Source organism: Trichechus manatus, unplaced genomic scaffold (genome assembly GCF_000243295.1).
Source record: "Trichechus manatus latirostris isolate Lorelei unplaced genomic scaffold, TriManLat1.0 scaffold00186, whole genome shotgun sequence".
Taxonomy (NCBI): domain Eukaryota; kingdom Metazoa; phylum Chordata; class Mammalia; order Sirenia; family Trichechidae; genus Trichechus; species Trichechus manatus.
The window spans coordinates 3,691,534-3,708,546 of record NW_004444122.1 but is presented as its reverse complement, the minus strand read 5'-3'; the positions used below and the strand labels follow the sequence as shown (position 1 = coordinate 3,708,546).

General features: G+C 41.3%; 1 protein-coding gene across 1 annotated transcript in view; it reads right to left on the bottom strand.

Annotated features, from left to right (window-relative positions):
* The window catches only part of IL16 (interleukin 16), a 107,327-nt gene that overhangs the window by 46,166 nt on the left and 44,148 nt on the right, over positions 1-17,013 (bottom strand). Inside the window, exons 3-5 of the mRNA XM_012558802.2 lie at positions 10,970-11,078; positions 2,861-3,003; positions 920-1,030 (exon numbers count right to left, since the gene is read on the bottom strand). Coding sequence (XP_012414256.1) covers positions 920-1,030; positions 2,861-3,003; positions 10,970-11,078 — 363 coding nt within the window. The remainder of the gene's footprint in view (positions 1-919; positions 1,031-2,860; positions 3,004-10,969; positions 11,079-17,013) is intronic.

The window sequence follows — 17,013 nt, the reverse complement described above, 5'->3', positions numbered from 1 at the left end:
GAGGCCAACTCTTCAGACAGGGATTGGACTGGACTGTGGGACACAAAGTGATACTAGTGAGGAGCGTGCCTCTTAGCTCAAGTAGATACAAGAGACTAAATGGACAGCTTCTGTCCGGACGTGAGATGGGAAGACAGAGAGGGTTAGGAGCTGGTTGAATGCACAAGGGGAATCATGGGTGGAAAGGAGGAGTGTGCTGTCACAGTATGGGGAGAGCAATTAGGGTCACATAACAACGTATGTATAAATTTTTGTATGGGAGACTAACTTGAAATGTAAACTTCATTTAAACTACAACAATAAAAAAAATTTTTAAAAAAGAGGAAAATGCTCAGTAAGCTAGATTGACACAGTGACTGCAACAATGGACTCAAAGATAGCTATGATTGTGAGGATGGCATAGAATCGGGCAACATTTCTTTCTGTTATACATAGGGTCATTATGAGTCAGAACCAACTAAACAGCAGCACCTAACAACAACACCCCCCATCACCACTATTTTCTCCCTTTCGACTTCTCAATCATGGGGCAGAAATCAGGATGATGCTTCATTATCTAGAGAGAGCTAGAGTAGTTCTTACTTTTTGGGCCACTCCAACTAATAACAAAAAGCATGATGTGTTGTTAGGTGCCATCAAGTCTATTCCAACTCATAGTGACAGAGTAGAAATTTCCCATAGGGTTTTCTAGGGTGTAATCTTTATGGAAGCAGATCACCAGGTCTTTCTCCCACAGAGCCACCATGTAGGTTTGAACTGCCAACATTTCAGGCACTTATCTGTGCACCACCAGGGCTTCTCGTCCTCATATGCTGAGCCCGAATCACTACTATCCACCTTCATCCATCCCTTGACATGACATCTCCTCAGGAACTGGCATTGCTCCAGTATTTTGTTGGCAACAACAGTCCTTGCTTACCTTGGCCTGGCCCTTCATCAGCACGATGTTGGAGATGACAGAAGCCTGGAGGGCCCCGGAGGGCTGCAAGAGCTGAGCTGTGCTCAGTGACCGCATCGGTCTGGAAGTGCCCTGCAAGGAGGAAGCAGGGTGGATAGAGGGTGAGCCACATGGGAGGGCACAACATGCCTTACTGGGAAGAGGGAAGGCCCAGCGAGGAGAGGGACCATGTCCCCTCTCTCCTAAGGGCACACAACATGATGACAAGTATGCGGTTAGTGAGGTGTGGGTGGGAGTCTGGTGGGTAGGGTCTTGCTTCAGGGGCCCCAGGAGCCAGCTTTGTGAGCTCCATCTTCCTGCAGACCAACAACAGCCAGTAGCTCACTCAAGCTTGTCAAGGGTGACATCACAGGCCTTGCTGACCTCCAAGACAGCACGTCCCCTGCAGCCAACATCTCAAGCAGAGTCTAGCAGGCCACTGCCAGGGATGCTTTCTACAGACTGTGTTCAATTCAAGACACTTTTACTGACAGCCCTCCTTGTGGCAGGTGGTGGATGAGGGGCAGAAACTCAAAGACTTAAGAAAACAGGGCAGAAATTTCGGGAGAGGCAGACAGGTGATTGCACGGCAGAAGCAATTTGTGCCAAAGAGAGGCACATGCTGTGTGCTGCAGGAAGCTGCCCTGGTGAGGGACAATATGCCTGGAGGTTAGAGTCTGGGTTCTTCCCCTGGCTCTGTGAATTATCAGCCGGTGACCTTGGGGAAGTGACTTAAATTCTCTGTGCCTCAGTTTCCTCATCTGTAAAATCTGGTACTGATGTTATTGTTGGAACCCTGGTGGTGCAGTGGTTAAGAGCTAGGCTGCTAACCAAAAGGCTGGCAGTTTGAATCCACCAACCACTCCTTGGAAACCCTATGGGGCAGTTCTACTCTGTTCTATAGGATTGCTACGAGTCGGAACCAACTCAAGAGCTCATAACAACAACGTTATTGTTAGCTGTGACTGAGTTGGCTCCCGACTCATGGTGACCCCTTGCAAAATGGAACAAAATCCTGCCCAGTCCTGCGCCACCCCCATGATGGTTGCTGCTCAGATCACTGTGATCCGTAGGGTTTTCCCTGGGTTGTGAAGTCACACAGGGCTTGGATCAAATTCTCGCTGCTTAGGTAGCTGAACACAGACAGCTCCTCACCTGCCAAGTTTTCCTTTCCTCACTGTGAATTGAAGCTAGTGTTACAGTCCTTCTAAGGTTGTTTAAAGGATTAGAGGCAATATCTGTAAAACAAATCACTAGATCGTAGAGGTTAAAAATATAGGTCTGGAGACAAAATCTAACCTCAAGTCCCAGCTCTGCCTCTTATTGGCAATGTGAACTTGTGTTAATTCCTTAACATTTCCAAGTCCCAGGTCCCTTGTCTACCCCTTAGGTTTAGAGTGCAGATTAAATTAAGGGATCCTTAGTTCAGAGCCTTCACATACGAAAGAGTTCTCTATATGTAACTCTTAATAGCGTAGAAGGAGCTCTGTGGCGCAATGGGTAAGCATTCGGCTGCTAACCGAAAGGTTAGCAGTTCAAACCCACCCAGCGGCTCCGTGGGAGAAAGAACTGGCAGTGTGCTACTGTAAAGACTGTTGATGTTGTTGTTCTTGTGTGCCATCGAGTTGATTCCGACTCAGATTATAGCCTAGTGTGGGGTCAATATGAGTTGGAAATCGACTGGATGGCACCTAGCAGCATAGAAGTAGTATTAGTTCCAGGTGCCTGGCAAAAGGGGGCGCTCTATAGATGACCATTACTACTGAGGTACTTTCCCTAGAGGTGGCCATACTCAAGAAGTGTGCCCCTCTCCGCTTTAGTTTTGTGGGCATAAAATCACTGAGAAAGGCTTTTGCAGCCACTGCTAAGCCCGAACTCTCCTTCCTCTTCCTCTTCTGCAGGCTTCCCTCTTCTCATTCTTACCGCAGCCTTTCCTGCTGGGTAATCCAGTTGTTGGGAGAGTGACTTCCTGTTACTGCAGAGAGAATAAGGCTGCCTGTCTGTGGTTGTTGCAGAGTTCTTGGTCATGGGGAAATCTATTTCTCCTGTGCAGTAGGGATTAACACCTAAATTGGCAGAAGAAGAAAAAGAAGAAATCATTTATGCTCCCAAGATACAAAGTTCAGCTGAGAACAGTATCAGCTTCTGCCAACTACCAGCCCCTCATGAACCACTGAGTGAACATCAACCACTTACTGGGTGCATGGTGGGGAGAGGGGCAGTGAGAGAAGTGGGCGGCTTTTTCATTTTCATTTTCTGGAGTCCCTGGGTGGTGCAAATGGTTAACACACTCGGCTACAAACAGACAGGTTGGAGGTTCAAGTCTACCCAGAGGCACCTAAAAAGAAAGGCCTGGTGATCTACCTATGAAAAATCAGCCATTGAAAACCCTATGGAGCACAGTTCTACTCCGACATACATGGGGTCGCCGTGAATTGGGGTTGACTTGACAACAATTGGTTTTGGCGATTTTGGTAAGTTTTTAATGCTTTCTACCCTGCAGGTTGCAGACAAGACTCTCACATCCTCCATCAAGTCAGCAAACGTTGACAGGCATCTCCTAAGTGTCAGGCAGTGTGCCGGATGTTCAGGAAGCCACAGTGCTAAGTCAAATACAGTCCCTACTATCAGGGAGTTTTCAATCCCAACCAAGGACGGAAGGGAGGCAGACACAGAGGGTTCCAGAACAGGTACAAACCAGAGACCACATGGGCAGAAAGCTGGGAGAGCTTCCAGCACAACATCCACCCTCCCCAAAGACTCTGACTGCCTCTTACACACACACACTCACACACAGGCATGTACACACCCCAAACACAGGCCCACAAAGAAGTCAGCTTTTGATTGTTTGGGGAATCTATGCAAATGCAAAGTAATCAGCTTTCTCTTCTTTGTGGGAATCCTAGGCTTCCTTTCATCCAGCCAGCAACTGTACTCGACCATTTACAGCTGGATGTATCTTCAGAGAGTGTCTGATCTAAACCCTCACTGTCTAGCACTGTCCAATTGAAATGACATGCAAGCCACATGCGTAATTTAAACTTTCCTAGTCGCAGCATCGAAAAGTAAAAAGAAAAAGATGAGATTAGTGTTAACAAGATATTTTATTTCTTCTAAAAACCCAAAACCAAACCTGTTACCATCGAGTCGATTCCAACTGATAGTGACCCTCTAGGATAAAGTAGAACTGCCCCATAGGGTTTCCAAGGCTGTAAATCTTTAGGGAAGCAGACTGCTACATCTTTTTCCTGAGGAGCGGCTGATGGGTTCAAACCACCAACGTTTCAGTTAGCAGCCAAGCATTTTAACTACTGTGCCACCAGGGCTCCTATATTTCATCTAATATTTCTAAATCACTATCATTTCAACATATAAGTAACCCATAAAAATTATTAATGGTATCGTATTTTTTCTATGATTGTACTTAGTCTTTGAATCCAGTGTGTATTTTACACTTATTGCACATCTCCATTTGCACAAGCCACATTTCAAATACTAAATAGCCACATATAGATGAACCAAACCAAAACCATACCAAATGCCATCAGGTCAACTCTGACTCATGATGACCCCGTGTGTATCAGAGTGGAACTGTGCTCCATAGGGTTTTCAATGGCCGATTTTTCAGAAGTAAATTGCCAAACCTTTCTTCTGAGGTGCCTCTGGATGGACTTGAACCTCCAACCTTTTCAGTTAGCAGCCAAGCACATTAACCACTTGCACCACCAAGGGACTACCTACCACATGTGGCTAGTGGCTACTCTATTAGTGAAGCTCTAGAGGTCCAGAGAGGGGCAGGGATTTCCTGATGTTCCTCACATCAAGTGAGTGGACAAGGCTTTTGTGGAAAATCCCTCAAGAAGAGGAAGTGAGAATGGGTGGTAGTTCAGAAAGGATGCAGGTTGTAGCAGGGTTTTGAGTCTGCTTTTCCTCCTAAGATGAGAAAGACTTGCTTATAGGCTGAAGGGAGGAAGTCACTGGCCAGAATAGGTTGATAAAAGAGGAGAGAACAGGCAGCCCTGAGGGTATGAGACCCTAAAGGGTAAAGAGAAAAGGGGCGACCATGGTGGGGAAACCCTGGTGGCATAGTGGTTAAGAGTTCAGCTGCTAACCAAAAGGTCAGTAGTTCAAATCCATGAGGCACTCCTTGGAAACCCTATGGGGCAGTTCTACTCTGTCCTATAGGGTCACTATGAGTTGGAATTGACTCCATGGCAATGGGTTTTTTTTTTTTTTTTATGGTGGAGAAAGGAGAGTTCTTGGCCCAGACTGGCCCCAAGAGTGGCTGGGGAGACGTTTCCCTGCCAGGACAGCTGCTCAAGCCACTGTCTCAGCACAAGTAGGTGGTCTTCTCTGACTTACAGGGACCAGTTGCTCCCAGATGGACCAGAAGAAAGAGGAAGCCAGAGGGTTCAGAAAACCACCACGCCCTGGAGGAAGGACACAGAATCATGGACAGGGCTGGAGGAGGGACTAGAGATAGTTAAGTCCTAAACCTCCCTGTGCATCATATTTATCTGGGGTGTTTCATAAAAATGCAGATGTCAATGCTCCAGCCAGACCTACTAAATCAATTTTGCCAGTTGTGGGGTTTGGGAACCTGTATTTTTATAAGGCTCCTCAGATGTGATGCAGCTATCATTAGTCCTTTGGGGAACCCTTGATCAAGTTCAACTCCTTACTTTATCAGTGAGGAAGTGGAGGCTCAGAGGGTTCCAGAGCAGTTAATATGAGGGTCAGGGCCATAACCCAAGTCCTTCCAGTCTCCCACCCTCTCTGCCCCTGTACTGCACTGCAGTGGCCTGCAATTTGAAGGAGGGCAGTGGCACATGGTTTGGGTTCAGAGGAAATAAAGGCAGGTCTTGGGGATAAGCAAACAGGTGTGGCTCACAGAGCAGATCCACCTCTGAGCCATGGGCAAGCCCAGGGGAAGCAGCTCAGGTTCCTCTTCCCTGGGCTTTGCTTCTGCCCTTACTGACCCAGGCAACCCTCGTGCATTTGGCAGTTCCTATTCCCACTGTGGGTTCAGATTGGCAGGGAGGCCTACTGTGAGGACAGAACGTGTTCTCTGAAGTTTTGACTGGTCCCAGCCCTGATCTACTCTTTCTGAAAAGTACTCAAGGATGCACTTCAGCCAAGCAGAAAATGCATCAAAATTATCATCCCAAGTAGGGGGAGGTAGAAACCAGTTCAAGGTATAGCATTGAGTGAGTTTGTTGATAATAGGGTTATAAATGCAAAAGCCAAAATAATTTTTGAAAGGGAAGCTATATATTGTGATGATTATATAATAATAATAATAGTTTGTAATTTAAGTGGAATTATGAAATGGGAAAAGAACCTGAGGATGAATAAAATCATGCTAAATTCCTCATCTTTCATAAGGACAATTTGGAAAATACAGTCTCAACATCAGTTAATTAATTAAGCTTAAAGTAAACCTAACGTAGAGATGAAAATTGAAAAAATCTTCCAAATTATTGCAAAAATTAAACACACACACACACAACATAGTTCATAGAACAAGAAGAAGAAAAGAAATGGCAGATGACCATAGAACAGAAAGCATAAACAAGAGATAAGTAAGAGAAAATTATTACTTATAGTAATAATGGCTTGAGTTTCTCTTAAAAGATATTTCCAAGTTTGCTTTCAATATCTATTGTTTATCACTTGCAAGAGATAAACAAAAAATCTAAAATAAAAGGATGGGCAGAAACAGATTATGAATAAGTGATGCTAACATCATTAGCTACCGATTTAGAAAAGAAAATTTATCTACTTACTTCATATCAAATACCAAAAATAAATTACAGATATAACAAGTTTGAAAAAATAAAAGGTAAACTATTTACAAAGTAGAAGAAAATGTAGAAAATTATTTAACAGTTCTCTGGATGCAGAAGAAACTTTAAAATTAAAAAGGAAAAGATTAATAAATTTGATTATGTGAAGATTAGGACATTTTCATGTAAAAATAAGCACTTAAATAATATAAAAACAAACTGGAGAAAATATTTTCAAACAAATATGACAACAAAGTATTAATTTAACCAAGAGGGTTTTTTTGAAATAAATTAATGACAAAACAATGATTATCCCAATAGAAAAATAGGTAAATTAAAAAAAGAAATGAAGAAATGTTTAACATCACCAGTAATGAGAGGTATTCTATTCCACCTATTATATAGGCAAGTGTGTCAGTCAAGATTTTGGCAAGGAACAGAAGGTACACTCAGCTGGGATTCTGAGAAGAATTTAATGAAGGGAGCATTTACAGAGAAATGGGCAGGGTTAAGGGAAATAACAAGGGCCTCCTGAAGGGGAGGAAATGGTGTTACTAGAGCCCAGAGGGAGCTGGAACCATGGAAGATAGGCCACTTTGACATGATTTATAGTCACAGAGAGACATCGCCACTGCCAGAACTGCAGCACCAACACAGAGGGAACAGGGGAAGAAACACCCCAGCACATCTCTCCTCCCACCCTCCAATCTCCTGTTGATGCCTCCCACTGGGTGAACTCAACCAGAAACTAGAAAGCCAGGGAGACTGGGTGATGCCGAACGGAGCAAGCAGGGCTGACTTCATGGGCAAGTGACTTATGCAATCACACAAGGCCCCAAGCTTAGAAGGACGCTGTGCTTGCTTTAAAGCTCTGTGGCTGCCATTTTGAAATTCTTAATTTTTGAACAGGGGGCCTTGTATTTTCATTTTGCATTGAGCCTCACAAATTATGTAGCTACTCCTGGGTGCAAAGCAGGGCAGGAAAGAGCAGAGAATGGATGGAGAGGAGGACGCACAGAAAAACCTGTAAAGCAAATATTTTTTAAATTATGATTCAGTATGTGCTTTGATTGAAGAAGTGGGCATTCATATATATTATCGGAGAAGTGTTAGCCCATGTCTCTGGTGGTTGGAGGGACAACTCCAAAAGATTAGAGGTTTGAGTTGGCCCAGAGGTGCCTCAAAGAAAGATCTGGCCATCTACTTCTGAAAAATCAACCACTGAAAACCAAAAGTAATCCCTGAGGTCACCTTGTAGCTAAGTAACAAATCAGTTCAAAAAATAATGAATATCACCTGTAAGTACTGTGCTCCTTTAAAAAATCACCCATATGAGACCAAATAGTCATCAATTACTTTAAAACTGATAGTAATAGCAACCGTAGTTAGCTCATGGCCCAAAATTTCATTTCTAGAAAATTATGCTAAAAGAAAAAAATTAAAATTTATTATAAAACCCTGGGGATCTAATAGAAGTGAAATGAACAGACATATGCATGCCTACTTTCATTGCAGCACTACTCACAATAGCAAAAAGATAGAAACAACCTAAGTGCCCATCAACAGAAGAATATATAAGTAAAATGTTGTACATACATTCAATGAAATACCATATTTTTATGAAAACAGTGCATACTTTCTACATTTGTTTGCCAACTGCTCCCTCCCCCATGAAGTATTTTCACAAGTGTCTATCCTAATTTCTTCTTTTTTTACAGCAACGTGTTTAAAAAAATTGGCATAGCAGCTTACGAAAATACCTTGGGGTGGGGTGGAGGGCATAGTTGGCAAATAAATGTTGAAGGCACACATTATTTGCGTGAAAATATGGTATTACTCAGCAGTAAAGACAAATGAGTTCCTAAAACATCTTACAACATGAATGAACCTGGAGTACATTATGTTGAGTGAAATAAGTCAATTACAAAAAAAAATATTGTATGTTCTCACTTTTATGAAACGACATGAATAGGTAAATATACAGAAACTAATGTTCAATAGTGGTTACTGGGGTGTGGGGCGGTGGGAAGAGGGAGAAATACTCCTTAGGTAATAGTCACTTCTTGTTGATAGAAATGGCAAAGGTAGCATTGAATATGGGTGAAGTTTGTATAGCATGACCGACGTAACCAATACCAATAAGCTGTACATAGGGAAAAGGGATGAATGGGCAAGTGCTAGGTTGTGTATGGTTTTGCAACAATAACAACAACAAAAAATGGAGGGGCTACAGATGCTGATACTAATTAGACATAACCAGTCACCTCATGGGATTAGTTCTGTTGGTTTGGGCTATGGTCTTGTGGGACAATCCAGTCAATTGGCATACTGTAGTTCTTATGTTCTACCTCCCAGAATGGTGAGTAGTGTCCGGGGTCTTAAAAGCTTACAAGTGGCCATCTAAGATACAACTATTGGTCTTCATTCATGTGGAACAAAAGAGAAAGAAGAAAACGCAAGAATCAGAGAAGGAACTGGAGTACAGGACTAATTGTCTCATGAACCACTGCCTCCTCCACCTTAAGATCAGAAGGGGATGGTGCCTGGCTACCACTACCGAATGTTCTGATCAGGAACAAAATAGAGAAACCCTGATTAAAAAGGGAGAAAAATGTGGAACAGAATTTCAAATTCTTAAAGAATCCAGACTTACTGGACCTATTGAGTCTGGAGGAGTTCCCGAGACTATGGCCCTGAGTTGCTCTTCAAACCTTGAATTGAAATTATCTCCTGAAGTCACCTTTAAACTAAGTAACAGTTTAACCCAAAGAGTAAAGATTATCACCCTTGAGTATTGTGTTATCTAAATACATATGTATACATATACATATAGAGAGAGAGAAAGAGTGGTTAAGAACTATGACTGCTAACCAAAAGATTGGTAGTTCGAATCCACAGGCCTCTCCTTGGAAACCCTATGGGGCAGTTCTACTCTGTCCTATAGGGTTGTTATGAGTCAGAATCGACTTGACAGCAACAGGTTTTGTTTTGTTTTGTTTTTTAATCTATATAAGACCAAAGGGTCAACAGCCATTTTAAAGCATAGCTGAGAAGGTTGGGGAGCAGGGAGATTAAGTAAATGAGAGAGAAACAACTAGAACATAAATAACAAGATGCTGGCACAATGTGAAGAATTTAACCAATGTTATTACAATCATATGTTTAGAAACTGTGTAATAGAAGTGAGTTTTGCTGTGTATATTTTCACCAAAAATTAAATAAAAAGCAACTAGCTGTCCAAAAATAGATGATTAATTTAATGACAGTGCATGTTACAGCAGAACAGTACACAGCTTAGTTTCAGGGATGTGCCCAAAGTCACGTAGATAATTAGCACTGGAAGCAGGATCCAAATCCAAGTGCTTTGGCTCCCAAATGTGACCCCTTAACCACCATACCACTCAACTGCCTCTTACATTTTTCCTGATAAAATCATCACAAAATCAAATAAAATTTCATGTACAAATTCAGCAAGGTCGATTATCTTACTGGAAAACCGAGAATAACTTAAATTCCTAATAATGGGGAGTAGGTTAACAAGATCATGATACATTCATATAATGAAAAACTATGTAGCCACTAAAATTGGTGTTTACAAAGTTTCTAATGATATGAGAAAAAGTCATATATATATATATGTATATATACAGAAAGAGATATCAGTGTCAGTCTTCAATAGGCATAGAAAGAGGGAAATAATTGAAAACATTAAAAGAGATTATCTCTAATATTGAGATTTGGTATGGCTTTGATTTCTTCATGCTTTTCAGTATTCTACAAATATTCATGACTTTTATTAGTGTTATTCTATTTGCGGTAACTAAGAATCATGGGATCTTCCAGCTTTCACCCCTACCATATTACAGATGAGCTAACAGAGGACTAAGGAGAGACTGTGACCTTCTCAAGGTCAAGAAGCAATCCGGAAGATGGACCAGGAGTGAGGCCCGTGTCTCCTGTCCTCCACTCTGAGGTCTTTCCAACATGGCACTCAAGAGTCTAGAGGAGGAATTGACTAAACCACTGAGAAACTCTAAACCTAAATGCAGAAGTCCTCCAGCTGGGCAGGGTATGTACACGCAATGAAGAATTTTCTCAGGGAGACAAGTGGACCACAATTTTGGTTTAGTCCAACAGGACCAGCAAAGACCTCCCCCCCCCCCACCAATCTCCCAACATTCCTGATATTCCTGATATTCAGGAACACGTAACTTTGCTCCTGAAAACATTCTGATGAGACACTTACTGGTTGAGTTGCTGCGTGTCCTTTGATGGCAGGCTTTGGGAAGCAGGTAGTTATTACTTTGCGCTTCTAGCTTTCCAGACTTTTCTTGAGAGGAAGTTGTGGAAGACTCCTGCAAAACAGTTCCCATGTCTTTTATTCAGCAAGTAAGTTAGAATAGAAAAACACGCTTAGAAAACTGGGATTTTGACACAACTATGGAAGAACTTGTTGAATTATCTGTCTCCAACATTATAGACTATAAAAAAAAAGTTGCTGTCAAGTCAACTTCGATTCATGGTGACCCCATGTGTGTTAGAGTAGATCTGTGCTCCATGGGGTTTTCAATGGCCGTGAGCTTTCAGAAGTAGATCACCAGGCCTTCCGTCCGAGGTGCTTCTGGGCAGACTCGAACCTTCAACCTTTCAGTTAGCTACCAAGTGCATTACCCATTTGCACCACCCCAGGACTCCCTTAGGCCCTCTAGAGGCAGGGATTTATAGTCACTGACATTCAGTTATACATTCATGCATTCATTTAATTAAAAATGAATAGATATTGCATAAATATTGAGTTAATGTTGAACAAATACATCAGCTACTATGTATGAGGTTCTTTGCTAGGCATTGGGGATAGAGCAGTGAACAAAACAGACCAGATGGCTACCCTCAGGGAAATAGCATTTTAGTAAAGGAAGACCAATAATAAACAAGCAAATAAATAAAAGTGCAAAATAACTACAGTGAATGATAAGTGCTATGAATGAAGTGAACAAGAAAATAAATAGGGAATGTCATAAATGGGGCACCCAGGAGGATTGAGAGAGGATGATCAGGGAAGTTAGCTTGTTCTGGCACACAATAGACGCTAACATTTATTCAGCGAATGTTGTGTAAATATATTTTCTAACGTTGAACCATCCATGCATTCTTGAGAACATTATTATTTTATTATATTATTGATTTCTATCTGCAAAGATTTAACTTGGGACTTTTTTCATCCATACTCGTAAGTTCAATTTGCCTGCGATCTCTTATTCTTTTTCTATTTTGCAACACTGATCAAATTTTCTTTGCTCCCTTTTTATACTAATAATTTGGAAATTCTTCCATTGCACTGAGTATGTAGAATATAAAAGCAACAGATTAAGTATATTCAATAACATACTTGAACTCATACTTCCCTGTCAGGGTCAATAATGAAATAGAATATATATAACTCTTTCTGGTGTAAGATGAGAATCTCAGTGTTCACTCTTTCCCTTTCTTCACCCCAAACTGGAGCTTTAGGGAGAGAGGCCGATAATGATGCTGATGATAGAATTCTTTTACTTCTTTTCTGGGAACTATTTGTTATATTGGTATTCTAATTTTATAATTCTATTAGCCATGATGATCTCCATTTAATTCTTGAGTTATATTGGTTTCACTACTCACCACCATAATCCTTAAGTGTGTGTGTGTGTGTGTGTGTGTGTGTGTGTGTGTGTTTTGCTTCAGGAAGGCTGTATGGCTGGGATGCTTTCTGAATTTCAGCATATCAAAGAATGTCTTTCTGTGGTTGTCACATTTGAATAATAGCTTGGCTGAGTATAAAATCCTTGGGCATTGATTATTTGACCTGGAAACTATAAATGGCTCAAATCCCTCTGCGATTTAGTGTCCCAGGGTAATGGTTTGTTGAGGGCACCTGCCATCCTTTTCTAACTGACATTACTGCCAGGCTCTTAATTAATTTCGTGTGCCAAGTATGTGCAAACTCCAGCATCTGGAACATTTCCCAGAGTTGAGGTAACTTGTATCTTGCTAAGTGTCCTGGTGGCGCAGTGGTTAAGAGTTTGGCTGCTAACCAAAAGGTCGGCAGTTTGAATCCATCAGCCACTCGTTGGATACCCTATATGGGGCAGTTCTACTCTGTAGTATAGGGTCGCTATGAGTTGGAATTGATGGCAACAGGTTTTCAGGAGCCCTGGTGGCGCAAATGGTTAAGAACTCAGCTGCTAACTGAAAGGTTTGCGGTTCGAACCCACCCAGTGCCTCGGAGGGAGAAAGACCAGGTGATCTGCTTCTGTGAAGATTAAAGCCAAAAAAAAAGCCTATGGGGCAGTGCCACTCTGTCACTTGGGTTTGCTGTGGGTGGAAAACAACTCGACAACACCTAATAACAACATGCGCCCGATAACCCACCCTCACTTCCAGCCCTTACCACTATGAGCTAGTGGGTATTTGGAGGCAGGGTTCTCCTGGCGTCTGCCCCACTCATTTCCTAGGAAGGCTTGTGGTCAATGGCAAGCTAATGAGCCCTTTCCTCAATCCAGTCTCCCCTGCACTATATCATGTATCATGCAGAAAGATCTCATAGATTCCAGAACGTGGTTGGCCCCTTTCCATGGTTTCCTGTTCTGACATGGATTTCTCCCTGTTATGACATGGATTTCTCCCTGTTCGTATATTCCTTTTGAATTTTGATAAAAATTTCTAAGACATAGGATTAATCAAGTATACTATGTAGCCATCTGAAGCCAGAAATCCACTCACAGCCTTTTTTCTTAAAGAACTGCATCCAATCCTCACACAAGGGGACCCTGCAAGAAACCACATATCTACTCTCTTTGATTTATTGTACGAGTCAGTGTTTAAAATCAGAGAATTCATCCTGGAGGATTCCTAGGCATTTTTCCTTTTCAGCAGCAGGTGGCGCTATAACAACTTGACCATAACTGTCTTCTCACTTTAGCCAGGGTAGCCCAGGGGATTCTTCACAAGGAGAGTAGGAATTAGACAGCAGGTAAAATTCAGTCGAATTCTAGAGTCTCTGTATTTCTAGAATTTAGCATGATGACTGCATCTTTGGCTTAAGTATTTCACACAATGTACTATAAAAAGATATTTATTAATTACAATAGTCTGAAGAGGTCATGTCCTGATTCAAATTTCAAGACTTCCCTCTGGCATTATTCCTACTTCTTCATGTACTCGCATGAGGTTATGAATGTAAATAGCAGAATGTGATTTTAGCAGCTTTAGGGTCCACTGAACATAGAGGAGTTTAGCAAAACAGCCAGTATATCTACTTGTTCACAGATGAAGTCTTATTTACAAAGTTCCTTTGAAATGTGTATTTCCCCCATATATCTAAAAATATGAAAAAGAATAAGTAAATGAAGTATACACAAAATACATAACGCTAAGCAGCTTTCAAAATAATGTTTATAAAGTTTTGTGACCTGAGGAAATACGTCTGTCATCATGATAAGTGAAGGAAAAAAGTTACAAACTGAGTTTGACTGCAATCATGTAAAATATGCATAGAAAAGGACTAGAAATAATTACATCAAAACAGTAACATTTATTCAACAAACGTTTATTAAGCACTTAATCTGTCAGTTTGTCATACTGTGGTGGTGTGCATGTTGCTGTGATGCTGGAAGCTATGCCACCTGTATTTCAAATACCAGCAGGATCACCCATGATGGACGGGTTTCAGTAGAGCTTCTAGACAAAGACAGACTAGGAAGAAGGACCTGGCACTCTACCTCTGAAAAACTTGGCCAGTGAAAACCTTGTGAATAACAGTGGAGCATTATCTGATGTAGTGCTGGATGCTGAACCCCTCAGGTTGGAAGGCACTCAAAATACCACCAGGGAAGAGATACCTTCTCAAAGTACAGTCAACTTTAATGACATGGATGGAGTAAGACTTTCGGGACCTTCATTTGCTGATGTGGCACGACTCAAAATTAGAAGAAACAGCTGCTCAAAATGAGAAGAAACAGCTGCAAACACCCATTAATAATCAGAACATGAAACGTACAAAGTATGAATCCAGGAAAATTGGAAGTTGTCAAAAATGGAATGCATAAAGATCAATATCCTGGGCATTAGTGAGCTGAAATGGACTGGTATTGGCCATTTTGAATCAGATAATCATATGGCTTACTACACTGGGAATGACAAGTTGAAGAGGAATGGTGTTGCATTCATCTTCAAAAAGAACATTTCAAAATCTATCCTGAAATACAACACTGTCAATGATAGGATAATATCCATATACCTACAAGAAAGATCAGTTAATATGATTATTATTCAAATTTACACACCAACCAATAATGCCAAAGATGAAGAAATTGAAGATTTTTACCACCTTCTGCAATCCAAAATTGATCAAACATTCAATCAAGATGCACTGATGATTATTGGTAATTGAAATGTGCAAGTTGGAAACAAAGAAGAAGGTTTGGCAGTTTGAAAATATGACGTTGGTGATAGAAATGTTGCCGGAGACTGCACGATAGAATTTTGCAAGACCAATGACTTCTTCATTGCAGATACCTTTCTTCAACAACATAAATGGCAACTATACTCGTGGACCTCGCCAGATGGAGTTCACAGGAATCACATCAACCACATTCGTGGAAAGAGACAATGGAAAAGCTCAGTCTCATCAGTCAGCACAATGTCAGGTCCCCACTGCCAAACAGTCATATGGTAGTGCAAGTTGAAGCTGAAGAAAATTAGAACACGTTCATGAAAGCCAAAGTACGACTTTGAGTATATCCCACCTGAATTTAGAGACTATCTCAAGAAACGATTTGACGCATTGAACACTAATGACCAAAGACCAGATGAGTTGTGGGATGACATCAAGGACATCATACGTGAAGAAAGCAAAAGGTCATTAAAAAGACAGGAAAGAAAGAAAAAAACAAAGTGGATGTCAAAAGAGACTCTAAAACTGGCTTTTGAATGTACACCAGCGAGAACAAATGAAGAAATGATGAAGTAAAAGAGCTGAACAGAAGATTTCAAAGGGTGACTTGAGAAGACAAAGTAAAGTATTATAACGAAATGTGCAAAGACCTGGTGTTAGAAAACCAAAAGGGAAGAACACACTTGGCATTTCTCAAGCTGAAAGAGCTACAGAAAAATTCAAGCCTCAAGTTGCAACAGGTGAAGGATTCTATGGACAAAATATTGAACCACGCAGGAAACATCAAAGCAAGATGGAAGGAATATACAGAGCCACTGTACCAAAAAGAATTGGTTGGCATTCAACCATTTCAGGAGGTAGTATATGATCAAGAACTGATGGTATTGAAGGAAGAAGTCCAAGCTGCACTGAAGGCATTGGCGAGAAGCAAGGCTTCAGGAATTGACGGAATACCAATTGAGATATTTCAATAAATGGATGCAGCCCTGGAGGTGCTCACTCGTCTACGTCAAGAAATTTGGAAGACAAGAGCCACCTGGCAATCCAACTGGAAGGGATCCATATTTGTGCCCATTCCAAAGAAAGGTGATTCAACCAAATGCAAAAATTTTTGAACAGAATCATTAATATCACTTACAAGTAAAATTTTGATGAAGATCATTCAAAAGCAGTTGCAGCAGTACATCGACAGGGAACTGCCAGAAATTCAAGCTGGATTCAGAAGAGGAAGTGGAGTCAGGGATATCATTGCTGATGTCAGATGGATGTTGGTTGAAAGCAGAGAATACCAGAAAAAATGTTTACCTGTGTTTTATTGACTATGCAAAGGTATTCGACTGTGTAGGTCATAACAAATTATGGATAACATTGTGAAGAATGGAAATTCCAGAACACTTAATTGTGCTCATGAGGAACCTGTACATAGACCAAGAGGCAGTCATTCAAACAGAACAAGGGAATACTGCGTGGCTTAAAATCAGGAAACATGTGCCTCAGGGTTTTATCATTTCACCATACTTATTCAATCTGTATGCTGAGCAAATAATCTGAGAAGCTGGACTATATGAAGAAAAATGCAGCATCAGGATTGGAGGAAAGTTCATTAACAACCTTTGATGTGTAGATGACACAACCTTGCTTGCTTAAAGCGAGGAGGACTTGAAGCATGTATGGATGAAGATCAAAGACTACAGCCTTCAGTATGGATTACACCTCAACATAAAGAAAACAAAAATCCTCACAACTGGACCAATAAGCAACATTATGATAAATGGAGAAAAGATTGAAGCTGTCAAGGATTTCACTTTTTACTTGGATCCAATTAACACTCATGGAAGCAGCAGCCAAGAAATCAAACG